The following is a 27,133-nucleotide window of genomic DNA, read 5'->3' on the forward strand; positions in this document are numbered from 1 at the left end:
AAGCCTGACTTGCTCTTGGTGAATCCATGCTGACTGTTCCTAATCACCACCTTCTCCTTTAAGTGCTTAGAAATGGATTCCTTGAGGACCTGCTCCATGACATTTGTAGGGACTGAGGTGAGGCTGACCAGTCTGTTGTTCCCTGGATCCTCCTTCTTCCCTTTCTTAAAGACAGGCATTATATTTGCCCCTTTCCAATCATCCAAGACTTCTCCCAAATGCCAGGATCTTTCAAAGATAATGGCCAGCCACTCTGCAAACACATCTGCTAACTCCTTCAGCACTCTTGGGTGCATTGCATTGGTCCCCACAGAATTGTACATGTCCAGCTTTTCTAATTAGTTCCTAGCTTAGTCTTTCACCATTGTTGGCTGCTCACCTCCTCCCCAAACTGTGCTGCCAGGTGCAGCAGTCAGGGAGCTGACCTTGCCTGTGAAGACTGAGGTAAAACAAGGCATTATTTCAGTTTTTTTCCATATCATGTGTCACTAGGTTGCCCCCCCCCCCCATTCAGTAAAGGACCCCTACTTTCCATGATCTTCCTCTTGTTACTGACATACTTGTAGAAACCCTTCTTGTTACTCTTCACATCCCTTGCTAGCTGCATCTCCAACTGCACTTTGGCCTTCCTGATTTCATCCCTGTATGCCCAAGCAATACTCTTATGTTCCTCCCTAGTCATTTGTCAAAGTTTCCACCTCTTGTAAACTTCCTTTGTTGTATTTTAGCTCACTAAAGAGTTCCCTGCTAAGCCAAGCTGGTCTTCTGCCATACTTGCTAGTCTTCCTGTGCAACAGGGTTCATTCCTACACCCTCAGTAAGGTTTCTTTAAAATACAACCAGGTCTCCTGGACCCCTTTCCTCTTCACAACAACCTCCCAGGGGATCCTGTTATCAGTTACCTAAGTGAATCAAAGTCTGCTTTTATGAAGTCCAGAGTCCTTACTCTGCTGCTTTTCTGTCTTCCTTTCCTCATGATCATGAACTCAATCATCTCATGTTCACTACTGCCCCAAGTTGCCATCCACTTCTACATTCCCCACCAATTCTTCCCTGTTTGAGAGCAGCAGGTCAATAAGTACAGGGCCCCTAGTTGTCCTTTCCAACACTTGCACCAGGCATTTGACCCCAAAACACTCCAAAAACTTCTTGGATTTCTTGTACACTGCTGTATTGTCCTCCTAGCAGATGTTAGGATGATGAAAATCCCCCACAAGAACCCGGGCCCATGACCTGGAAACTTCTGTTAGCTGTCTGAAGAAAGACTCATTCCCCTCATCCTCCTCATCTGGTAGCCTATAGCAGACCCCCTACTTGTATCCCATTTTGGAGGATAGGAGTAGAATTCAGAAGAATCTTTATAAGTTAGAAAACTGGACAACAACGTAACATTCAACATAGTCACTTTTTAGGCTCACATTTTAGAAAGGATGTGGAGTAGTGGAGTGAGAAGCAAGTGATAGAAAGGGAAAGGAGTTAAAACACACGCCATTAAAAGGAAAAGCTGAGGAAAGGAGGTATGTTCAATTTCAAGAAAAGGAGATTATGGGAGATACAAAATTTTTCATATATTTAAAAGACTCATTAAGAGAGAGTAGACAACTCTTCTCCCTTGCTGCAAATGGAGTTTTATATGGAATCTGAATTTGAAATTAAAACCAAAAAAACAGTTTTAGATTGAATCTGAGAAAAATTATCTTCCTTTCTATCAGAACAGTAGTAGAATGAAAGCAACTGCCCAGGAAAGGTATAGTATCTCCTATATTGCACATGTGCAAGAAGAGGCTGAAAAAGCATTTGACAAGGATGGTTTAGGACAGTGCATCTTGCATCTGTGCAAGGAAGATAGACTTGAGGTCCCTTCCAACCCTGTAATTCTGTTGCTGCTGCCTACTTTAATTGCATGCATGATCATGATGAGATCTGAGAGAGAACGTACATGATATTCTGCATCTACTTACATCACTGGCGATGTCTCTGGAAGCTTTAGCTGCCTTGATGGGAATGGCGTCTACCCGGAGGTCATAGCCTTTCTTCTTGTCTTCTTCCATAGCTAGTCTATACAGTTTCTAAAAGAATCACAAATACATGTTAAAGGTTTCAGGAAAGGCCTTTTTTTACTTAATTTTCCTTCAGATGACTTTTAAACAACCCACCTACCTGACTATAATTAAATTTGTTCTGCTGGGCCAGTAAGATATCTGGGGTATCTGGCATGATGTGAATGCTGGTCTTATCTTTATTCCAACCCTCTGTATATGCACGCTGAAAAGCAACAAACAAATGAGATAAGCTGGTGGGATCATAGGGACCACTGTAGCCATCACAGCAAAATACAATTCTGTCTGAAAAAACACAGACAAGATCAACAACACGTAACTTAACAGTATCAATAAAACACTTAACAGTGACCAGACTCTGGAATAGGCTTTCAGCAGGGGTGGTGCAGGCACCTACCCTGGAGATCTTCAAAAGAAGACTGAATGCACACCTTGCTAGGATTATTTGATTCCAGCAGTCTTTCCACCAGACTGCACCCTGCTCCTCTGGCCACCTGCTTCTGCCTCTGCCTGCAGCAGTACTGCTGACTTAGGGAACAAGGGAGGGGTGGAAGTTGGCCAGCTGCAAGGCTCAGCAATGATGAAGAGGTGCCACTACCTGCTGGACAAGGTAGAGTAGGTGGGCTGCAAGCAGTGCCCACCACTCCCTGCCCAAAAGTGGCTATACAAGTCCTACACAAGCCAGTAGCACCTGCTCCTTGTGTTCCAGCTGCTCATTGTCATGGGTTCCTGCCTGGCCTTGTTTGCCATCTGCTTCACCTTGGGGCTTGTAAGGGACAAGCCTCCCCATATTCCCCCCTTACCCTTCTCTCCTTGCCCTGCTTGGCCACCACCAGGGGATGCAGCAGGGAAGCAAGTCTCCTGATCCAGCCCATCAGCTCCTCCTGGAGCTTTGTTTCTGAAATTTTTGCTAATACTACAACATACTTAAACTCAAAGAAAAACAGGCAAAATACAAGTTCACCCAAGGCACCGTTTCCCCTAAGGCTGGTTCTGGTACTGAATAAACATGAGTTAGGACTTTTCAGTTAAGTACTGTCAGCTCAGTGAGACCTAGCCCTACCGAAGTCAGAGAGAGTTTTGCTATTTATATTAACTGGGCCAAATTTACTACAAAGTGGGAGCATCTACATGTGTAACTAACGTGAGTGAATAAACTCCAGTATAATTTGAGTAGGAGTAAACTAATCCCAACATCACTGTCTATACATGTGTTTAAAAGTAGGAATTTACTCTGCCATTGGATAGTCTAACCGATAGCACTGTAAATTAGTCTAAATCTGATGGCACTGTAAATTAACTTACTGGCCCAACTGCCATGCACATGTAGACAATGATGTTTTACTGCACAGTACATAAGTATGCTGAACAGTAAAGCACACATGTAGAAACACACAGTTTGAGTCCACGTAGATCAGTCCAGGGTGATCTAGCATTAGGAGCTTTTTGCCACTAATTTTTACAACTATAGTTCAGCTTTGCTAGCTAGAAGTAATAATGCATACTTTGCTCACAAATATGAGACATAAATATTGAGGCTCTAATGCTTGCTTGCAGTGTCTGCTATTCAACCAGAGAAGCAAACATCTAAATGGGGATGGGGAGCTGATGTTGTGAAAATATAGAAATGCAGATTTATAAGGATTTCCTATAACCTAAAAAGTCACAAATGATGTGTACAAATATCTCTATTAGTTAACAACTTGCCATGGCCTGTGGTTATCATCACTGTATTTATAAATGCAACATGCCCTGAAAAGGAAACAATCTCAAAATAAGTATGTATTTTGAAGCTAATTACTTATTCATGTTTTATTTTTAAATTAAGCAATGGTTGAAATGATTGTTAAGGTTAAATTTACCTAGGAGCTAGAAAAACTCCAAATATGCAAGAACTATATTCAGATCCAAAGCAAATAAACTTCATTCTGTTACAATACAAGATTTTACTTAAAATATCTTTATTTGCATTGAAATAGAGACTTACGTGGTCCATAACAACAGAATTGTGCTTTGCCAGGACCATTGGCATAGAATCAAGAAGGCTAGTGAACTTAAGAGTGTCTGGGTGTTGCCGGTACTTATGGTCACTCAAGATGAGGGATGCTCTCTTATTCTTCTCATCTTCCAGTGAGCCACTAGGGGACCACCCAATCCCTCTCAGCCACTCGAGGTCTGACCTATATGAAAGCTGAAAAAGATACAGAGAGATTAGAAAATTCAGCATCACTGAAGGTTTTTCATGTACATCAAAGAACAGACAGAGGTCATCCCTTACAGCTCTCCAATGGGGTTAGTTCAGCACTGGCAAACCCTATAAAACTAAAGATGGACTCTGCCTATACAATTACTCTAGAAAAATCTACCACTTTTCCTTGCTATTTCTGTCTTAGCTTCCTCAGGGAGGAAGTTCATCAGCAAATGGTACAGATAATTATAACACTTAGGTCCAAACCCTATTTCATCACCAAAGGGCCTAACTGGCAAGAGTGATCCTACCCTGCCTGAGTCCATGAAAAACTCCTAATATAAAAAATGCCTGGTTGAATACAAAAAAAGGTAGATCCCTCCTCCTCCCAACTCCTTTTTGTGACTTTTGATCTTCAGGCTAAAATGAAGGAATGTTACAAACGTTCACTGGCTAATGGTTTACAGAGACCTGACCAAGGGGGAATAGGATAACACAAATGTGCTTTATGGGTGAAACTGGACCATAATATCACAATTTCACTTCTTCTGTTCCCCTCAATCTTCAGTCATGTCACTTAAATAATCAAAACAGGCCTGACAAACATGCAACTGAGACTGCCTCACTCACAATCAGAAGCATTCAATCAAGGTGCTTTACCCCCAGGTAGTACAAAAGGATACCAGAATTATATCACAAACTATGAATTACTAAATGTGAAATAGATAGCCAGTTTTCAGGTTCACTTCTATTGCCACGGTTTTCAAAAATACTCATCAAGCCACTGTATAGGAGCAAAAATCCCCACAGAACAACTATTCAAACACATATCCTTTAATTTATCACACCTATTGAACCAAAACTACAGTAAAAAAAAGCACAATGGGATTTACAAAGTCTGAAGAAAAAGATCAACTTACATCACTCTGAAGGTCATAGGCCTTTTTAGCATGGATGACATCATTCTGGTCTGGCAGACATGTCCACTGGTGCAGAGGATGTCTATAATCAATATCGCTGACCAGCTCCTGACCTTTCTTGGCCACAACAACTGACAGCATGTCCACTGGGGTGCTATACTTGGTCTTCCACTTCTCAAAGTCTTTCTTGTACTCCCTGTCACTCTGGATCTTGGCTACATGCATTGACCACATCATCTTGGGATCATCCTTTATGTTGCGGGCTCCAATGTGATGTCCCAGTTGCTTGCGATATCCTTCCTTGTATCTGTACTGTAGGAGAAAAAAGTACAAGTTTCACCTTATCTCTCTTTTTCTGATGAAAAAAAATATCCTAAAACATGTAAGGCGATTCTTTATTATTACCAGGGAATGTTGAGACCTTCATGGACCAGGAGGAAGTCCAGGAAGTTAAACATTAAATCAGATGTTTGACATTGCACTACAATATCTGTGTGTCACCTCCTGAGAACTGCTCTGACTTCTGAACTATAGGCTATCATGGGATGAAGGGAGTTCTTTTTCTTCCTCTCATTTCTTATGGAAATAAAAAATTTTGAAACATAGTAGTTTTCTTTCAATACATTTCAGGAGTCCTCTGCAATTCTGAAAATGTTAGTAGAACAGGATATTCATTTTCTGCCCATCTACACTCATCAGTATCTTCAGTTAAGAATCTTTACCCACTCAGAATCATCTAAAGCAAGAATGCCTAATTAGGAGTCAGTTGTCTACCTGCCACCCATGAGGGATTAATCTGCAGCCCCTGAGCATTCATCACGTGGGGCTTCCCCCAATGGTGCATGAGTACAGGAGCTGCACGTGTACTGTGGAGAGCCCCGCACAATAGAGGTGGGCTGACCTGGCTGCACTCCTTGCCCCCGCATGCAGTGCTGGCCCAAGCCACGCGCCACCAGAGGCAGAGTCTGCACCAGGCACAAGTACTTCAAGCACTCCTGTCTGGAGCTGCGGCTGCTGCTTCCGGCAGGGCCTGTGCACCGTGGAGGGGAGTATTTGGGGGCATCCCTCCCCCCACAAATGCCACACACCCACACCCTGCTCCCGCAACCCCCCACATATACACACACACCCCCTAACATATTCTATTGATGACCACACACACATCCACACCCCCTTAAAATCCCCACACACACACACCCCACAACCCACCATTCACTCGCCCCCAACCATACCCCACACCTCCAAATAATGTACAAGAGTAAGACTATTTTTGAGTTATTATGCAATCATCTCTATGTACACCATGCAAACAGAAATCATGACAAACATATTTTTTGTAATAAAATTAAAATATGTTATAGTAGATGTTTTACTTTTAGTATATGATTTGGATTTTTTTTCTGTTTCCAAGATGGCAACCCTCTCTAAAACAAGTATTTCCAGGGAGCAAGGTGAGGGACTTCCGGTGGCAAAGGTCAGGGATTAGGGGCAGGACTTCCGGTCCCAAGACCAGGGGGTCCAGCACCTGTCAAAGGGTGGGGCTACCCTTGCAACCCTCAACAGCTCACCAAAACTCATTAAGTGGCCCTCCAGCTGAACTAATTGTCCACCTCTGGTCTAGACCATTACCTCATCTCAATCTTTGGCTTGATATCCCAAACTTGGACTGATGCCAGGCTTGCTTGACCTTGGCTTGCATGCTGGTAACCTCTGACCTAGTGTCCTCAGTTCTGATTGACTGCCCAAGACCTAGTCACCTCCCTTACAGAAGAAGAAGCCTACAAAGCAACAGCCTAACGGACCCCGGCTCACAATACTGCAGCCCATGTGACATGCAGTCCCTGGCACTGCAGGCTACACAGAGTGTGACCCTGGCCACTTAGATGCTGGACAACCCTAGTCTAAAATACAGAATATTGTATTGGAAATTTTACAGAACCAACCAAGAAATCATAAATGCTAAAATCAATAAAAACAATTCTGCCTGGAGGTGGCAATGCTAAACACAGTGGAATTTTTCTGAACTTGGTAACTAAAAATACAGTACTATAGTTATTCAACCTAGTCAATTATAAGCTTGTTCTTTTCTATGATCTTTGACAGAAAAAAAATCTCTTAAGTGAAAAGTTACACCTTATTAGAGAGGAAAAACCAACAAATGTAATTCTATTGCCTCCTTCTCTAGTTAAGCAAAAAGCTGATTAAAGACTTTGCAGGAAATTTGGACATTTACAGAACCAAACACATCTGTTCTCAAAAAATAATCTCAATTACAAAGATGTGTCATGGAGAAAGATCCATTTTTAAATGTAACTGGAGGTTACACCACAACACAAAGAATAATTCATCTAAAAATGAGCAGAAATGACTACTGAACAACACACCTTAGTTAAGTTTAAAACTGGACAGGAGGATTTAAGTGGTCACGTCCTTCAATTGCTCAAAAAGACAAGACTGAAGGTGAACAGGACTATAAGAACTTTTGATGTTCTTAACTGAAAATGTGTTTGATGCATTTGTACCAACGACATCAATTTGGCCTTAGTTGCACACTATCATCATGAGATCTCAGGAGGTTCACCCAAGAAGGTATACATCTACTTACATCACTTGCAATATCTCTGGAAGCTCTGGCTGCCTTGATGGGAATGGCATCTACCCGGAGGTCATAGCCTTTCTTCTTGTCCTCTTCCATGGCAAGTTTGTACAGTTTCTAAAAAATATCACAAATATTTGTTAAATGTGTCAAGAAAGGCCTTTTCTTTTTTACTTAATTTTCCTTCAGATGACTTTTAAGCAACCCACCTACCTGACTATAATTCATTTTGTTCTGCAGGGCCAGTAAGATATCTGGGGTATCTGGCATAATGTGAACGCTGGTCTTATCTTTATTCCAAGCCTCTACATATGACCGCTGAAAAGCAAACCACAACAGATTAGATGGTGGAATCAGGGGGATCTCTGTAGTTAGCACAGTGAAAGATAATTCTGGCTAAATAAACACAATCAAGAACAGCAATTCATAGCATTTTATGCAGCCAGGAAGAACAATACCTAAAACTAAATGAAAACAGAAACTTCCTCATCTGCACAATGCTGCTGTCTCAAATCACTGAATTCTACTAATTATTATAATTAATCATGATTATTATTCTACTTATTATAATTATTATATATGTCACAAACCAATACTCTTAGTCAGGATGGGAACTGCCTTGTCACAAAATTATTGTCACTGATTTAATGTCCCCAGGTATTTACCATCTTATTTTAGTGGCTAAAAACTACTCAGCAGGTGCGCCTACATGTGCAATTAATGCGAATGAATAAACCCTGGTGCAGTTCACACTGGAGTTTATTGCTCCCAGGCACACTATTTGCACATGTGCCAAGGACTGCAAAATGTTGAGCCAGGTCAGAGCAACTCTGGCTGGCAGGGGACCCCAAGGGTCAGCCTGCTAACCCGGGGCTGCTCCAACTTGGTTCAACATACTTCGGGCAGGCTAGCTGGGGCACAAGGGTGATTCAGTGTGGGGCTAGCCGGCAGGTAGCATCCTCGTGCCCCAGCCAGCCCTGTCAGCATCTACATGTGTTGCAGCACACTAAAGAACACCACCATAGGACAGTACTTGTGTTCACAAGTACTATCCTACAGTGGTATTTATTAATTTACTGCACCCTAATAGGGATGCATGTGTAGACACTGAGACTTTACTGCAGAGCTAATTAGGTAGCTCTGCAGTAAATATCTCATGACTAATTTGAAAACCTGTCCCTGCTGAAGTCAGTGGGAGTTTTGCCAAAGATTTCATTGAGGCCAAGATTTTGCCAACATAAGTAAAGCTAGTAGACCCAGAACCATGGGACAGTAAATAAATTAAGGGAAACATAACAGGGAACACTTTTTTCCAGCAGTTTTACAATGATAGCTCAGATTTGCTTGTTTGTGGTCATTCATGCAATTTGCTCAAAATTGTACAGCTGCACAAGTGTTCTTTGGAAAGATAATGAAATCTTATTGACATGATAGTTCACTAGGGCCTCTTGTATTATTTAGCTGAGACACACAATGAACTGTGTATAGAGTGCAGGTGCTATGAAAATAAATAACTGTAAATTAGCAAGGACCTGCTGAATAAAGACAAGTCACCTGGAATATATGTGAATATCTTTTCCAATGATCAATTAGAAATGTTCTGCACAATCATAATCACCACATATATGAACACATCACTACCTAAAAAGGAAATACCTATCAGGTTCTCTCTAGTGAAACATTGTTTAATAACAATCTTACCCGCTTTCTGAATATAAAAGAAAATAATTTGTTTTGATTGTAAATATAATCAATTATCATGAGGTCTTATTTAAAATAGAAGTATTTTATTAATAAACTTTTAAGTGTCAGAAATAGCAAATAAAAGACAAGAGTACCGAGATATATTGAAAATAAGTTGATATGTTTAAAATAAAATATTTTACTAGAAATATCCTCACTGACCTTAAAATAAAAAGACTTAACATTCAGACAGCTTATATAATTATTACTGTATTCGAAAATTAAGGGAAAACTCACCTGGTTCATAATGTTAGAATTGTGCTTTGCCAGGACCATCGGCATAGAATCAAGAAGGCTATTAAATTTAATTTTGTCTGGATGTTGTCGGTATTTGTGGTCACTCAAAAAGAGGGATACTCTTTTATTTTTCTCATCTTCCAAAGAGCCGCTAGGGGACCACCCAGTGCCTTTCAGCCACTCAAGGTCTGACTTATATGCAAGCTGAAAAACATACAGGAAGATTCATGAATTCCGAATTTTTATTTAGTCAGCTTGAACATTTTTTCACTTTCTAAAAGCAGCATCTGTAAAAGAGGCTGTTTAATGTGCAAGCAGTTCAGTTCGGCAGTGACAGATGCTATCAAATAAAGGTGAGTTTTGCTTATACCACAAGTCTAAAATCTAATCATTCTTTGGGATTTCTCTCAACTTCCTCTGGTAGGAGGCTCATCACCAAATGGTACAGATAACTCCAACACTTAGATCCAAATCTTATTTCACTGCCAAGGTGGCCAAGTAGCAAGAAACTCTTGTGTGATCCTATTCCACCTTAAGTCCATGGAAAACTGATGATGCCAAAAAAAAAAAAAAGGTCATTTAATAGAACAGACAGGCGGGTCCTCTTCCTCACACTCTTTTTTTGTGACTTAGTTGTCAGGCTAAGATGAAAGTGTGTTCAAATGTTCACCAGCTAATGGTTTTCTGAGCTATGACCAAGGTAAAATCGGATTGCTCTAAGGTGCCTTATAAGTGAAACCAGGCCATAGTACAGTGGTTCTCAACCTTTTTAGACTCAAGGCACCCCTTGTTAGACTCAAGATACCACTTGGAAAGTGTCAGGACTTACCATATTTACTTGGATACAAGATGAGATTCCCCAACCCCACTCCCAATTAGCACAGGGAAAAAAGCCCCTCATCTTATAATCACATACAAGGAAATCTCACTAAATACATTGTCTGTCATTCAACTGCAGCCAAAAGCAGCATGTGCTCAACAATGGAAACCAACTATGAGGTTGATTAAATGCAGCCAACACTGAGAATGACTATAAAACACATTTTTTTTAGGAAAATTTTTCATGTTCCAAGTCAAATCAGCCAAATCAATTTCAAATCCGTGAGCCAATCAAAAACCAAATATGGCCCTACTACTGGCAAACAACCTCTACCCCCACCTAGGGCTTCAGATGTTTCCAAACCCCTTGGCAGGCATCCTATGTGCAGGCCCAAGCCCTGAGGTTTGGGGTTCAGATGCCCCCAAATTTCACTTGCCCTCAGGTGTATGGCCATAGAAGCAAGCTAGGGAGGAGTCTCCCATTTCCATAAAGTTGGCATATAGCCAGATCTTCCCACTGGAAGTGAAAGTGGGAGACTAACTTTGCCAAACCTCTGTCAAGGTACTACCCCCTGCCAAGAAAGCAGTTTCTCCCTGCCAGTAGGAAAACCCCTTAGTGGTCATGGTGTTTCCCCTGCCAGGTAAGTATAAAACACATGGCCCATCATGCAGCTCATCTAAATAAGACATATAGTGGTCTGCCCATTAAGCACAGTCCCCTCCACTGTGAACTCTGTTTCAAGTCATAGTGAGCCACAATATTTCATACATTTTTACTTCCTCTTCACTCCCACAGATGAACCGCAACTTTCTTTCCCATTTCCATTGACTCCTGTTTCTTCACCAGCCTTAAATGTCTGGCAAACATAACCAAAAAGGGCCCCAAAAAGTTCATCCAGAATTCTTCTGTTGCCCCATCTCTCTCAGTCTGTTGCATATGATTACTGTGGGCCCACCTTCCATGAGGTGAAGCTCGATCAGGTTGCCCTGCACCTCATCTGCATATACATTTTTGAAGGATCAAGATTTGTGACAAGAACACTCACTTCCAGTCACTAGTGGGGGTTAATTAGCACATGGATCCTTTGTGGCGGGTATCAGGAGTACACACACACATACACACACAGTGATGAGATGTGGAGTCACCATGGCTTGGAATGCTCTTGACGGTGGTGAGGCCCAGCCCAATAAAGCATGTGGAAAATTATGAGCCTTTGGCTTTGGACTAATATCATGTATAGTTTGCACTACATACAAGTAGCTGCTCAAAAGTGTGTTTAAGGAGTACCTGTGCTAAAACTTGCAGCAGTTTCAAAAAAAGGTAACATGAATCAATTCTGGTTGAACTAAGTGCATGGGTACTATATGCACATTGCCGCAGCCATGTTTATTTCAAGATTATTGTTTACAGATTTGCTTTTCACTTCCATGTGCTCAGGGAGAGCAGGGTCTGATGGTAAGTAAAGAGAAGGGGAAGGGACTGCCAGAGGGAAAGTTTGGGAGGGAAGCAGAGAGCAAAGGGGCTACTTGGCCCCCCAGGTTTATTTTCCATGCTGGAGCAGTGGGAAGGAGACAAATTCAAGACAAACCTCCAATAATTAGATTCTATACCTGGAAAATTATACATTTTCCATAGATAGAATCCAATTATTGGGGGGCAGGGTCATCTTATCATTAGTGTCATCCTCTATTCGAGTAAATATGGTAGTTTTCACTAGTTTTTTGACTACAGAAAAATAATAGAATAATTCTTCTGTTGCAGAGAACTCAGAAAGACCACAATTGGTCAGAGGGATTTTAACACTGTGGATTCCTATTTGAAATCTCTGGGTATATCTTGTAAATCATGTTTGCACACCTAACAGTGGTAACACTGCATGGCATTCTGCAGTACTGCTGAAAGGAACTTAAGGCACCCCAGGATGCCATAGTGTCTTGGTTGAGAATCACTGCTTTAGTATCAACATAATTTCATGCTTTCCCATCTTCTTGACCTCCAGGCATGACAACCAAAATAAGATTTTGCAAACATAACACAGAATATTTTCTACACAGATGGAAGAGTTCACTTCAGGTGCTTTACTACCAAAGAATATATAGCACCAGAATTTAGCAAGGACAAAAAAAATAAGACTACCTGCTACTAAGAGTGAGCTAGATAGTCAGTTTTTAGGTGTGTCTAAAGAATTCTTTTGTCACTGTCATCAAAACTACTTAGCAAGCCACTATGCAGCAGCAAAAATCCTTGCAGCATAAATGTACACAAGCATATCTTTAATTTATCTTAACCATTGGATCAAAATTAGTTAATAGAAGACTCTGGAATTCACAGAGTAAGGAAAAAAAAGATCAACTTACATCACTCTGAAGGTCATAGGCCTTTTTAGCATGGATGACATCGTTCTGGTCTGGCAGACATGTCCACTGGTGCAGAGGATGTCTATAATCAATATCGCTGACCAGCTCCTGACCTTTCTTGGCCACAACAACTGACAGCATGTCCACTGGGGTGCTATACTTGGTCTTCCACTTCTCAAAGTCTTTCTTGTACTCCCTGTCACTCTGGATCTTGGCTACATGCATTGACCACATCATCTTGGGATCATCCTTTATGTTGCGGGCTCCAATGTGATGTCCCAGTTGCTTGCGATATCCTTCCTTGTATCTGTACTGTAGGGAAGAAAATTATCAAATTTCATTTAGCTGTCTTCATTAATAAGAAAACATACAAAAAATATCTATGGCCATTCTTCAGGGCTATCAATACTAGCTCAGGATTATGTGACCTACCTTTGACGAAGAGTCAGTTCTGTATTCTGACTGCTAGAGCACTGGGACTACACTTTCCAGTAGAATTTTATTTCATACCTCCCACCATGTGCCCCAAACACCAAGCCTGAAATTGAAACACCAAGGATGTTTTGGGGTGAAGCAAAGCCTCTATGATTTTTCCCAGTGTACAAAAAAGAAACTTCTGAAATCTTTTAAAAGAAATATAGAATGAGAAACTCATTTCTAATCAATATCTTCAATTAACAGAGTTCCCCAAGTATAGATTGCTTTAATCAATGACACTTTATTGGCATTTTTTAGTGGCTTTATTGGCCATTTTATTGGCATTTTGACACAACTAGACAGTAGATTATAATTTAAGAGCCCATTTAAGAGCCTATTTAAACAATTATGCCTGAAGGAATTATTAGAAAGCACTAGTTTAGAACCAGTAGGAAATCTGATAACTAAGAATGCAAATATAGCACGTCTTCAACAAAGACCACACATTGTTGTCAGAACAGAAGTATAGCAGGAAATTTTAGAGAGCTCCACAGGACTCATTCTGGGTCTAGTGTTGTTTAACTTTCTCACTAATGACTTGGATCTTGGATAGAGAACTTACTGATCAAGTCTGAAGATGATACAAAATGATGACAGGCTGCCAATATTTTGGAGGATAGGAGTAGAATTCAAAAAGATCTTGATCAATTAGAGAACTGGGCAGTAGACAGCAACATGAAATTCAACACAGATAAATGAAAGGTGCAACACCTAAGGAAGATTTATCTAGTGGATAAATACAGAAAGGGAGATAACTGGCAGGGCACCAGCACTGATGAGAAGGATCTGGGAGTTTTGGTGGAGCAGAGACTCAACATGATTCAGCAGTATGATGTAACTGTGGCTGAATTAATAGGAGAATTATGCATAAGAAATGGGATACAATAGCATAAGTGTATTTGGCACTAATTAGGCCTCAACTAGAGTGCTGTGTGTAGTTCCAGCCCCACTTTAGATAAGATGTTGAGAAACGATAGTTGAGTGACAGGTGAGTAACAAACACAATAAAGGGGTTAGAACAGGGGCGGGCAATTATTTTGGGCAGAGGGCCGCTTACCCAGTTTTGGCAGACTGTTGAGGGCCGCATGGGTAGCCCCACCCCTTAACAGGTGTCCCACCCCTTGACAGGTGCCCCGCCCCCTGGTCACCATCTTGGGACCAATGTCCCAATGTGGAGCCGGGCTAGGCTGCACCAGCAGGGAGAGGGGGGAGCTGGCCTGGCTCCATAAAGCCCCTGCTGGTTGGGACCCCGCACTCCTGCCACCCTGCTCTGGGCCCCACCCCCTCCGGCCCCCCTGCTCTGGCCCCCACCGGCACTGGCCCCAAGACACTGGTGCGGGACCTGTGCTCCTGCTGGCTCCCTGCCCACTCACATGCAGTGCCCCCCAGCCCCACGGTACAGGCGAGGGGCAGTGCACAGCCCTGACCCCCTGCTCACCAGCAGGGAAGAAGCTGGTACTGAGCACAGGGAAAAGCGGCCCCTCGCCCGCCCCATGGCTGGCACTCCCTGCTGCAGGCACTTGCAGTCCACACGGGGCTGTCTGGAGCAGGCACAGGCTGCCTCATGTGGGCTGCAGGTGGATGTAGTGCGGGGCGCTGGCCATGGGATAAGCAAGGGGCAGCTTTTCCCTGCACACAGCACCAGCTTGTAACCTGCCCCACTGCCAGATGAAAGCCATTCAAGGAAAGGTTGAGAAAAGGAGGTACATTCAGTTAGTAGACAAGCAGATTAGGGGAGACATGATACTATTTTTAAATATTAAGAAAGGCTACCATGAAGAGGATAGGAATGACTGTTCTCATTCCTGAAGTCCATTCCAAGCACAATGTTTCTATGCTTGTATTTCTGCTGACAGAGTTCTACTCTAATTGCATGCTTCTTAAGGTGAACTCAGGAATTGCATCCATGATGGATACTTACATCACTTGCAATGTTCCTGGAAGCTTTTGCTGCCTTGATGGGAATGGCATCTACCCGGAGGTCATAGCCTTTCTTCTTGTCCTCTTCCATGGCAAGCCCAAGGTCTCCCCCGCCCCCATTTACCTGAGCTTTCCAAGCTGGGGCAGCCATGTGCTCCCAGCCCAGAAACCCCAGCTGGGGCTTCCGGCTGGGGGGCGGGGCCCCACTGTTGTTGGAGCCCGCTGGGCTTCCCCTGGGTCCTACTGCCCTTGGTTCCTGCATTTTTGACAGGAACTAAGGACAGGGAAATATTAATTTTTTACATTTTTTTAGGGGCCCCGTGGGCCAGATAGAATGGCCTTGTGGGCCGCATCCGGCCCGTGGGCCGTATTTTGCCCACCCCTGGGTTAGAATGAAAGCCATTCAAGGAAAGGTTGAGAAAAGGAGGTACATTCAGTTAGTAGACAAGCAGATTAGGGGAGACATGATACTATTTTTAAATATTAAGAAAGGCTACCATGAAGAGGATAGGAATGACTGTTCTCATTCCTGAAGTCCATTCCAAGCACAATGTTTCTATGCTTGTATTTCTGCTGACAGAGTTCTACTCTAATTGCATGCTTCTTAAGGTGAACTCAGGAATTGCATCCATGATGGATACTTACATCACTTGCAATGTTCCTGGAAGCTTTTGCTGCCTTGATGGGAATGGCATCTACCCGGAGGTCATAGCCTTTCTTCTTGTCCTCTTCCATGGCAAGTCTGTACAGTTTCTAAACAAATCACAAATATTCATTAACTATTTTTAAAGGGCCTTCAAAAAGGTTTCAAGAATGACTTTTTCTTTTTTATTTAATTTTTCTTCAGATGTTTTTTAATATTTAAGCAACACACCTACCTGACTATAATTCGATTTATTCTGCTGGGCCAGGACAATATCTGGAGTATCTGGCATGATGTGGATGCTGATCTTATCTTTATTCCAAGCTTCTACATAAGCACGCTGAAAAGCAAACAACAGATGAGATAAGATAAGTGCAATAAGGAGGACCACCATAGCTACCACAGTGAAATATAATTTTGGCAGAATAAGCACAATAAAGAGCAACAATTCATAGTGTTTCATGCAGCCAGGAACAATAACACCTAATACTAACATGGGAGAAAATCTCTCATCTACACTGCACATCCATTGCCAATTATTGTATACTATTAAGTAGTAAGTAAGCATCTGATAGGACTCTTCAGTTCAAAGCTGCTTAGTAAGTGTATTCTTGTAGTTTTGCCATTAATTTCAATTTACCCAATTCTACCACCTGGATTAAAGCTGGTTATTTCTGGGTTATTTTAAAGCAGACAAATGCATCATGATGTAGCCCTAGAAATGGGTTTGCCAGAAGTTTTACTGAACAGATCAGCTTTGATATTTAGCAATAACACTGCATAATTTACTGGCAAATGCATTAAAAGTAAAGTAAAGGGGTCTCAAAATTATGGCACTTGCCCACAGTGTCTGCTATTCAATACAAGACATAAAACTTCGATGGAGGGGGAGAATTGGTGTTGTGAAAATAAAGAAGTGTAGATTTGTGAGGATTTACGGAACCCTGCAAAGTCACAAATGGCATGTCTGAATCTCTCTACTACTTATCAACTTGCCATTGCCTGTGCAATCACAATCACCTTAAATGTAAATGCAACACCACTTGACAAGGAAATATAGCTTGGTTATTTCTAAATAAAAATTGTTTAAAAGCATCCTTAAACTGCTCTTCATGGGGGTTTTTTATTTTAAATCCAAGCAATAATTGAATCAATTTACAAATAATTTAAGTGCTCCAAAAACTTCAAGCACACAAAAAACCCTTTAAATACAAAGTAAAAAACCGTTATGTGACAATTAAATATTTTCCTATGTATATCCTTATTTGCCTTGTAGAATGAGACTTTAACATTCAGGCCACTTATGAAATATTCATATTAAGAGAAAACTTACTTGGTTCATTATATTAGAATTGTGCTTTGCCAGGACCATTGGCATAGAATCAAGAAGGCTAGTAAATTTAATAGTGTCTGGATGTTGCCGGTACTTATGGTCACTCAGGATGTGGGATGCTCTCTTATTCTTCTCAGCTTCCAGTGAGCCACTAGGGGACCATCCAATACCCCTCAGCCACTCCAGGTCTGTCTTATATGCAAGCTGAAAAAAGATAGGGAGATTAGTACATTCAAACATTTAGGCAACCCACCCCTTTACCTTTCTTTTCAGAGCCTGCCAATGCTAGATTCTGTGTATACCAAATCACCCTGAAAAAATCATAGACCATTCTTTGAAATTGCTTTCACAGCACCCTCTAGTAGGAGGCTCATTTGCCACAGGAATAGATAACTTGGACTCTATCACAGAAGAAACCCTTCTTACCCCTTCTGCCAAGGAACCTTATTTTATACCCTCAATACATCTTACACACCTCAAACTCAAACAGTCTTGCTCTTGTTTGGAGAGTTTAATTAGCTCCTCGGTGGCAGGAAGAAATCAGTGCTTCATAAAGGTACAAAATAAGGTTTTCTGATGCTAAGGGTGAACAACATTTCCTTTTCTTTTCAAAATACTCAGCAAACCAGTATGCAGCAAAACTCCTTGCAGCATAAATTTTCAGAAGCACACCCTTTAATTTATCCCATCCATTGAACCAAAGCTACAGTAAAAAAAGCACAATGAGATTTACAAAGTCTGAAGAAAAAGATCAACTTACATCACTCTGAAGGTCATAGGCCTTTTTAGCATGGATCACATCATTCTGGTCTGGCAGACATGTCCACTGGTGCAGAGGATGTCTATAATCAATATCGCTGACCAGCTCCTGACCTTTCTTGGCCACAACAACTGACAGCATGTCCACTGGGGTGCTATACTTGGTCTTCCACTTCTCAAAGTCTTTCTTGTACTCCCTGTCACTCTGGATCTTGGCTACATGCATTGACCACATCATCTTGGGATCATCCTTTATGTTGCGGGCTCCAATGTGATGTCCCTACCACAGTGAAATATAATTTTGGCAGAATAAGCACAATAAAGAGCAACAATTCATAGTGTTTCATGCAGCCAGGAACAATAACACCTAATACTAACATGGGAGAAAATCTCTCATCTACACTGCACATCCATTGCCAATTATTGTATACTATTAAGTAGTAAGTAAGCATCTGATAGGACTCTTCAGTTCAAAGCTGCTTAGTAAGTGTATTCTTGTAGTTTTGCCATTAATTTCAATTTACCCAATTCTACCACCTGGATTAAAGCTGGTTATTTCTGGGTTATTTTAAAGCAGACAAATGCATCATGATGTAGCCCTAGAAATGGGTTTGCCAGAAGTTTTACTGAACAGATCAGCTTTGATATTTAGCAATAACACTGCATAATTTACTGGCAAATGCATTAAAAGTAAAGTAAAGGGGTCTCAAAATTATGGCACTTGCCCACAGTGTCTGCTATTCAATACAAGACATAAAACTTCGATGGAGGGGGAGAATTGGTGTTGTGAAAATAAAGAAGTGTAGATTTGTGAGGATTTACGGAACCCTGCAAAGTCACAAATGGCATGTCTGAATCTCTCTACTACTTATCAACTTGCCATTGCCTGTGCAATCACAATCACCTTAAATGTAAATGCAACACCACTTGACAAGGAAATATAGCTTGGTTATTTCTAAATAAAAATTGTTTAAAAGCATCCTTAAACTGCTCTTCATGGGGGTTTTTTATTTTAAATCCAAGCAATAATTGAATCAATTTACAAATAATTTAAGTGCTCCAAAAACTTCAAGCACACAAAAAACCCTTTAAATACAAAGTAAAAAACCGTTATGTGACAATTAAATATTTTCCTATGTATATCCTTATTTGCCTTGTAGAATGAGACTTTAACATTCAGGCCACTTATGAAATATTCATATTAAGAGAAAACTTACTTGGTTCATTATATTAGAATTGTGCTTTGCCAGGACCATTGGCATAGAATCAAGAAGGCTAGTAAATTTAATAGTGTCTGGATGTTGCCGGTACTTATGGTCACTCAGGATGTGGGATGCTCTCTTATTCTTCTCAGCTTCCAGTGAGCCACTAGGGGACCATCCAATACCCCTCAGCCACTCCAGGTCTGTCTTATATGCAAGCTGAAAAAAGATAGGGAGATTAGTACATTCAAACATTTAGGCAACCCACCCCTTTACCTTTCTTTTCAGAGCCTGCCAATGCTAGATTCTGTGTATACCAAATCACCCTGAAAAAATCATAGACCATTCTTTGAAATTGCTTTCACAGCACCCTCTAGTAGGAGGCTCATTTGCCACAGGAATAGATAACTTGGACTCTATCACAGAAGAAACCCTTCTTACCCCTTCTGCCAAGGAACCTTATTTTATACCCTCAATACATCTTACACACCTCAAACTCAAACAGTCTTGCTCTTGTTTGGAGAGTTTAATTAGCTCCTCGGTGGCAGGAAGAAATCAGTGCTTCATAAAGGTACAAAATAAGGTTTTCTGATGCTAAGGGTGAACAACATTTCCTTTTCTTTTCAAAATACTCAGCAAACCAGTATGCAGCAAAACTCCTTGCAGCATAAATTTTCAGAAGCACACCCTTTAATTTATCCCATCCATTGAACCAAAGCTACAGTAAAAAAAGCACAATGAGATTTACAAAGTCTGAAGAAAAAGATCAACTTACATCACTCTGAAGGTCATAGGCCTTTTTAGCATGGATCACATCATTCTGGTCTGGCAGACATGTCCACTGGTGCAGAGGATGTCTATAATCAATATCGCTGACCAGCTCCTGACCTTTCTTGGCCACAACAACTGACAGCATGTCCACTGGGGTGCTATACTTGGTCTTCCACTTCTCAAAGTCTTTCTTGTACTCCCTGTCACTCTGGATCTTGGCTACATGCATTGACCACATCATCTTGGGATCATCCTTTATGTTGCGGGCTCCAATGTGATGTCCCTGTTGTTTGCGATACCCTTCCTTGTATTTGTACTAAAAATCACATAAATCAGGTTATGCTAATTAGGATCAGAATGAGAAAATGCTGAGATATTAAGAAAATTGCTAGATCCAGTCATTTGGGATGACATGTAAACTGCAGCTCAGGTTTACAAATAAACCTGAACCTGTTCTCTTAAATGCTACAAACTTAGTAGATCATTACAGTTTTACTCCTATGAATCTAAGGTCCCTTTGAATTGAGTGCATAACATTGTAGTTCTATAAGGGCATGTCTACACGTGCTGATTTAGGTGCATTAGCCATTTTTAAGGTGCATTGAGGGCACAGGTCTATATGTGCACACCCTTAATGCACCTTTAAAAGGGCGATTTTAGGATGTTCGTGCCTAAATTTGATACCTGCAAAAGCAGCTATCAAATTTAGGCAGGAGTAGCTAAAGCACCTTAAGGCATGTGTAGATGTGCTAAGGCACGTTAATACTGCGTATGTCAACTGACTTGAGACTAATTTTAATCCGAGTCAGTCCACACACCGTGTTAATGGACTTTAGCAAGTACACGTATAGATGCACACCTAAATCACCTTAATATGCATTAGGCAAATACACATTAAGTTTAGACATGCACAAAAGCATGTGTGGATGCACCCTAAATTTTTCTATTGAGTAAGGAATGGAATCTTTGGAATCCATAGGAAGAGTGGACTAAGTAGCTGTGAGAATAAGTTCTTTTATTACATGACCTATGAAACAATTAAAATCTCAAGAAATTCCTTGCTCTCCAGTCTCAGAGAGGGATGTGATCCAGTGTCTCAAGTGATCAGTTCAGGAATGGAAAATCAGGGATATCAGGAACACTTTTCTTAAAAAGTACTAAATCTTTTCCAAAACGTAGGTGCTGCACTGTAGTTAGCATGTAGAGCTGTGCTTATTATGTGTGCATCATGAGAGCAATTCTTTAACTAGAGTGATTTCCTGGGCTAGGCTGTGTGAGTAGTCATGAGGAAAAGATCTCTGACTTCTCTAAGAACCCCTCACCCCAGTAGTTAGCTCTGCTACATACTGCTCCCAACAGGGTATGACTAACTAATGGTTCAAAGTCTGAACATGCCATCTGCTGAGCAGACAAAAGGTTTTGGGGACATAGTGCACTAACGTGGGAGCAATCCCCCTCCTACTGCTTCCTTCATTGCTACGAAGAGTTTGTGTTCTGTTTGTTAACACAAGAAAGAAAGCTACCTTCAGCTTATTTTTTATTTTCCCCTTTCAAGATGCCTGGATCACAAAGGAATAAATCTGGCCCAGGAAGGTTTAGCAAACTGTGGCTAAAGGCATGACATAACAGAAAGTACATAACAGACTGAACTGAAAACGTTACTTACATCACTTGCAATGTCTCTCGATGCTTTGGCTGCTTTCACTGAAATGGCTTCAGGTGTGAGGTCATAGCCTTTCTTTAACATTTCTTCCCATCCAAGTTTATACAGTTTCTAAATTAGAAAAAGGAAAGATTTTCCATAATTTTCCAGAGCTCCTAGTACACCAACCCTTTCTCAAGCATTACAACTGAGGAACAGGACACTGGAGCATTGCTCAGTTTTCTTTCCATCCTTACTTGGCCAAAAGGTTGCAACTGACCCTTGCATGGATGCAAAAAACAGGGAGCAGGATGCTGCTCCTGGCTCAGCCCATTCCTCTGAAGTATAGAACTGGCCAGATACGCAAGAAAGGACATACACTGAACTCCTGTAAGAAGCTGAGTCCCACAGGACATTGGGAGCTCTAGGAAACTCTGTTAAACTAGAGTTACAGTTTTCCCACTACAAATGTAGCATGCACTGCCTCTAATGCAGGGCTGTGGTTAAAAATCACAAGAGATCCTGTTATAAATACTTTATGTCTTGGTTCCCAATGGACTATATTAGGCAATGTACCATTAAAACTTTAGATGCATTTAATTGTGTCTAGTGTCCTTTGACACTGCATTTAAAGGGAAAAATCAAGAAATATAAGCGTGAAAAAAGGTAGAAGCCACATTAAATGCTGCTTGTTCTGTGTGCTCACTAGATTCATGGTAAAGGGGTAAGAAATCTGCACAAAGCAAGTTTGGACTTTTATAATAGAGAATTTGTAACACACCAGAACTGAGGTCATGAAGCAACCATAAATCTTTGCAGAAAACCAAAGCCTCTTTCTGAGCTCATCCCAGTAGTTCTCAACTGAGACCCTGTGAGGCCCTTTTGGGGTGTTGCAGCAGTGCAGCACTGGTGCTGCTGCCTGGCCATGTGCAACTGCACCTCTATGTCTTCTGCAGAGCCAGATTGAGAAATGGCTGTTGGAGCAGTATCTACTCTCTCTGAAGCTTTCCTAGTCTAGCCTCACAAATAGAGGCACATGGGCAGGTGGAACAAGGTGTAATTGTCTCCAAGACATCTGTTTCCTGAAAAAGCAAGTAGGGTCAGACCAGGAAAGGCTGTGGCAAGAGCAGATGATCTTGCCACAGCCACTTCTCCACCTGGCTCTGCAGGAGGCAGCCAGCACAGTTCCACCTGGCTGCAGCAAATTCAGTGGCAGTTCCCAAGTTAAGACCCACTGCCCTAGGGATGAGAAGAATTCACCAATATGCTAACACAGCACATGTTAATTTAATGCTTATTATATAAAAAGAAAATCAGTGTTTATTATGGCAAGCCTGGTTCCCAAATCAGAAACATTGCCTTTTTAAAAAGTTCCCAACCTCTTGCTTTCTGTAAATCCAAGAGATGAAAAATGTGTCTCATAACCTAGGTAATCCCAAGTAACCTCTCTACATTTTATGAGCTATATTTTATCACTGGTCAACGTTCCCCTCTTTTATGTTTCCCTCCTACTACCCCCACCTAGCTGTCTCACACCCTCTGATCTTCCCTGCCACACATTTGCATTTTCACAGACCCACATTTTGCATATTGGCTTAAACTTCAGTTCCACCCGAGAGTACACACAAACACCAGCAGATACTCCCTATGCCTGCAGAAGGGTGTTTGTGCCCTAGTGTTTGTAAAGAGCGCTTTTTCCAACTATTTAGCTGGTCTAAAAAAAGATATCACATTTCCCCAAAGAACCTTGTCTCATATAACCTAGGCTAGGACACATACACCAATCCCATTCATATCAACGGTGGCCTCTTACCAAGAGAAAAAGCAGAAGGGCACTTTAGGTTGCTGCCTAGGCTTCATTCCCATATCAATTAATGTGCTGTATGTTAGAAGTAATTCCACTGCAACTAACTGAACATTTATTGTCTAAGTGATAAAAAAAAATTAAACCTAGAGGACTGTTTTTTATTGTTTTTTTTAACATGACTGTGGGCAGGAGTCAACACTTGCACTGCTGCTGTCTTGTGAAAAGGAAAGAAACTTGTTAAGAGATAATAAATCCCTTATTAAATAAGTTACCCAAGACAACACAGCAGTGGTTCTCAATAAAATTCAAAACAGTTACAAAGGGGTGCCCTGTCTGTCAAAATGTTGATAAACACTGAACTAGAGGCTCCAGGTTCAATTTGCCCTTATATTTGGACTAGGATTTAGGCTCCTAACTCATTTCAGTTTTTGCAAATTTTAGCTTTAGCAATGTAAAAACATATTCTGTGGTTCTGTCTTAAAACATCACTTACCTTTTGTGCAAAACAAACATTAAATTGACATAAATCAATATTTATTCTTAAAAGGACATGTTTCTTTGATAAAAAATAAACAAGAATTAAGGAATATGCTACAAAGTGTCTGTACCTGGCTATAATTTGTCTTGTTCTGTTTAGCTTGAAGAATATCTGGTGTATCTGGCATCACATGAATCTGAAGTTTATCCTTCTCCCAAGCTTGAATGTAGGCATGCTATTGGAAAAAACAACAGCACGTACGTTAATAGAAAGAAGAAGCAGACAGAGGTAGATGGATCTGCATGTGTACTTTGGTTTTGGGGATGGGAAAAGGTGTTGATTTGAATTAATCTCTCTGATTAATCACATAATCCAGAATTCAAGTGAACAAGGATCCAATCTGTGCTCTGTTGTGGTCCATGTATTTGGCACTTTGTGAACATTTATAGCGATGACTAGCATCAGCCTGTTAAATGGCTGTTTGCAGTCAGTGATAGGTTTCTCTTCAGTAGAGGTGGTCAAGAATTTTCTGGAAAAGCGGGGTCTCATCAGAAAATTCTGACTTGTCAGAACTGAAATGCTGCTGATGAATGTCTTGCATTTGAAAGCCTAACTACTTCACGATTGGTCCAATAAAATATATCAGCCTAAGAAATCCTTGCCTTTCACCCCATAACATGTCACTTTCAACAAACTTTAACCAAAACAGGGCTGCTGCAGGGGCTCTTGCTATTTGGTGGGTTATTCAGGCTAATAGGGTCTGCTGTTCCTGGGAAACCCTGCCATGTGGCTAGCTCCTGAGTTGGAGCTTGAGAGCCCTGAATGTCTCAAGTGGAATTAGGACTCAAAAGATTTTGGCTAGCCAGCCAGGAAGTTCTGTTTTCTTTCAGAGAAATCAAAATGAAAGAGCCCAATTTTTCTTATGGAAAATGTTCTACATTTCCCTTTCAAGAGAAGGTTCAAAAACTTCTAGCTTTCATTCCAAGTCAGAATGAGAACTAGTTTATAACGATAAGGGTTGCTGGAAATTTCAAGTTTCAACTAGAAGGCTAAGCCATTCCCTGGATTAGCTTTTGTGTGAACCCTTTATCCTTATGAGGGAATTGTTTGCCTCTGTCAGCAATGTCCTCCCACTCCCTTACCTCCCTTCCGTCCCTGTCTTCATATTCAAATAATGCTTTCTGTTTGATAGCCTGCTCTGTACATGCTCTTTCATAGCATCTGATGAATTGAGGTCTTGCTCACAAAACTTTAAACATCCCTGATTCAGTTAGTCTATAAGGTGTACCTCTACTCTGCCTTCTGCTTGACTTCATACTAACGTAGCTAACTATCCCTCTCTCTTCATAAATTTCACCCAGTTCTCTTTCTGAATAAAGAGGGCACAATCAGGCCCATGCAGTCTAGGCTTCTGATTAGTTATGGAGGCTTCTGGGGTTTATTTAGGAGTATAAATTAATATTTATATTATGACAGTGAGAATAACAGAAAATATAGGCACGAGTGGCATGTTCAGCCCTTGAGATACATGAAGAGAGAGATTATTTAACTAGTAGCATGATGTTTCAATCTAATTAGAGCAAGGGTGTCAAATGTACAGAACATAGGCCAAATCCAGCCCAGAGAGCTCATAGCAAGGTCAGGAACTGGGTAGCAGGGTAAGTGGGAGTAGGGCCTACCACCAAAATCTGGGGCATAAAGCCCCTTGGGAATGCATGTCAGTAGTGGGGGGTGAGCAACAGCTGCGTTAAGACAAAACCTGCGGTCCAGATCTAACCTGGGGGCAAGCAAGTTAGAGGAATCTGCAAATAACATATTCATTCAAACCACAGAGAAATATGACTGCTCAATCCTGTTTACTTTTCCCTGAAAAACAAGGTTGGACAAAGGTGGTGACATGGAATTACAAAATGACCTTTAAATAGATTATTTTCCAATTGTGGATTATTTTCATCATATCCACTCACCCTATTCATCACATCTGCATTGTGTTTTGCAAGCATCATGTCCATGGAGTCAGTCTGCTTTATGAAGGGGAAAATACTGGGATGTTGGCGGTATTTCCTGTCACTTGCAATATCTGTGGCTTTTCTAGACTTCTCCACATCAAGAGAACCAGCAGGACTCCAACCAAGACCTTTGTACCATTCATTATAGTCCTGTTTGTACTCATTCTGCAAAACACAGCAGAAAAGGCAAAGCACATTTTGCAAACCATAAAATACAAATGTCTGCCATTATTTCAAAAAGTAGTCCTTACACTGAAACAAAGGTCTAGGCAACATCTCTATCAATGCTAATCAGAAATGAAAATGGAAGCTTACATTACTTTGAATCCGATTCATGTTTCTGCTCAGTTCCAAATTCATCGCATCTGGTAGTAGGAAATATTTGTGCAGCAGATGTTTGTAGTTAATGTTGGTTATATTAGCTTGTGCATCCTTGGCTGCCAAGACACTGAGTGTATCAGCAGGTGTGTGGTATCTGGTCTTGCTGGTTTCATAGGCTTTCTTGTACTCACGGTCAGACTGCATCTTAGCCACTTGCATATAATGGACTAGTTTGGGATCATCCTGAAGGCTTCGGAAGCCTACAAGTTTCCCCTTATCCTTTTCATAACCTAATTTGTATTTGTACTGCAAACAGAAGAGAGAGAGAGAGACCCCTTGAATCCACCTTACCAAGAAGATATCAAATTAAGAAACCAACCCAGCAAAATGTGCTCTAAGAAAGAACATAAGTTAATTAGAAATAGGCTAATGAAAAATATCTTGCATTCAAAAGCTTGTCTAACTCTATCCCAAATATGCAGTTGGTTCAAGAAATATTTTTCTTTCTGTTTAAACAGGGAACACAGCAACAGTAGCATTGTGTTCTTAGTGCGATGCTGATCCTTGACATAATTCAGATATCTCACCACTTTATAAAAGCTGATTTTAAAAGAAGGTTACATTAAAAATCTTTTCTCATGAAAAAGAAAGTTTTTTCATGAGAGCATGCTCCACACACTGCCTCACATCACAGGACTCAAGCTAGGTTGGCTGAGTCTACAGCATGCTTCAGGGTAGACATGTATTCTAAAACATGGAGCTCTGAGCCAGTCTAGCACATACATTTGAAAAGGTGCTTTCCGTTACGCTCTAATTGGGTTTTTTAATAATAATAATGGATCACCCTACC

At 41.1% G+C, this 27,133-nt stretch overlaps 1 protein-coding gene across 35 annotated transcripts in view; it reads right to left on the reverse strand.

Moving 5' to 3' along the window:
* Nucleotides 1–27,133, reverse strand: part of NEB (nebulin) — a 214,835-nt gene that overhangs the window by 119,128 nt on the left and 68,574 nt on the right. For 34 of the 35 annotated variants that reach the window (XM_025205234.1, XM_025205245.1, XM_025205222.1 and 31 more), the window contains 16 exons: nucleotides 26,278–26,589; nucleotides 25,921–26,127; nucleotides 24,084–24,188; nucleotides 21,693–21,800; nucleotides 20,031–20,342; nucleotides 19,271–19,474; nucleotides 16,197–16,301; nucleotides 15,964–16,071; nucleotides 12,922–13,233; nucleotides 9,745–9,948; nucleotides 7,978–8,082; nucleotides 7,774–7,881; nucleotides 5,169–5,480; nucleotides 4,048–4,251; nucleotides 2,161–2,265; nucleotides 1,962–2,069 (listed from right to left, as the gene is read on the reverse strand). In XM_025205234.1, the coding sequence (XP_025061019.1) occupies nucleotides 1,962–2,069; nucleotides 2,161–2,265; nucleotides 4,048–4,251; nucleotides 5,169–5,480; nucleotides 7,774–7,881; nucleotides 7,978–8,082; nucleotides 9,745–9,948; nucleotides 12,922–13,233; nucleotides 15,964–16,071; nucleotides 16,197–16,301; nucleotides 19,271–19,474; nucleotides 20,031–20,342; nucleotides 21,693–21,800; nucleotides 24,084–24,188; nucleotides 25,921–26,127; nucleotides 26,278–26,589 (2,919 nt within the window). Of the gene's footprint in view, nucleotides 1–1,961; nucleotides 2,070–2,160; nucleotides 2,266–4,047; nucleotides 4,252–5,168; nucleotides 5,481–7,773; nucleotides 7,882–7,977; nucleotides 8,083–9,744; nucleotides 9,949–12,921; nucleotides 13,234–15,963; nucleotides 16,072–16,196; nucleotides 16,302–17,294; nucleotides 17,499–18,054; nucleotides 18,330–19,270; nucleotides 19,475–20,030; nucleotides 20,343–21,692; nucleotides 21,801–24,083; nucleotides 24,189–25,920; nucleotides 26,128–26,277; nucleotides 26,590–27,133 lie in introns of all 35 variants that reach the window. The other variant, XM_025205209.1, reaches the window with a different exon arrangement.

The sequence above is a fragment of the Alligator sinensis genome, unplaced genomic scaffold (genome assembly GCF_000455745.1).
Source record: "Alligator sinensis unplaced genomic scaffold, ASM45574v1 scaffold61_2, whole genome shotgun sequence".
In the NCBI taxonomy this organism is placed as follows: Eukaryota; Metazoa; Chordata; order Crocodylia; family Alligatoridae; genus Alligator; species Alligator sinensis.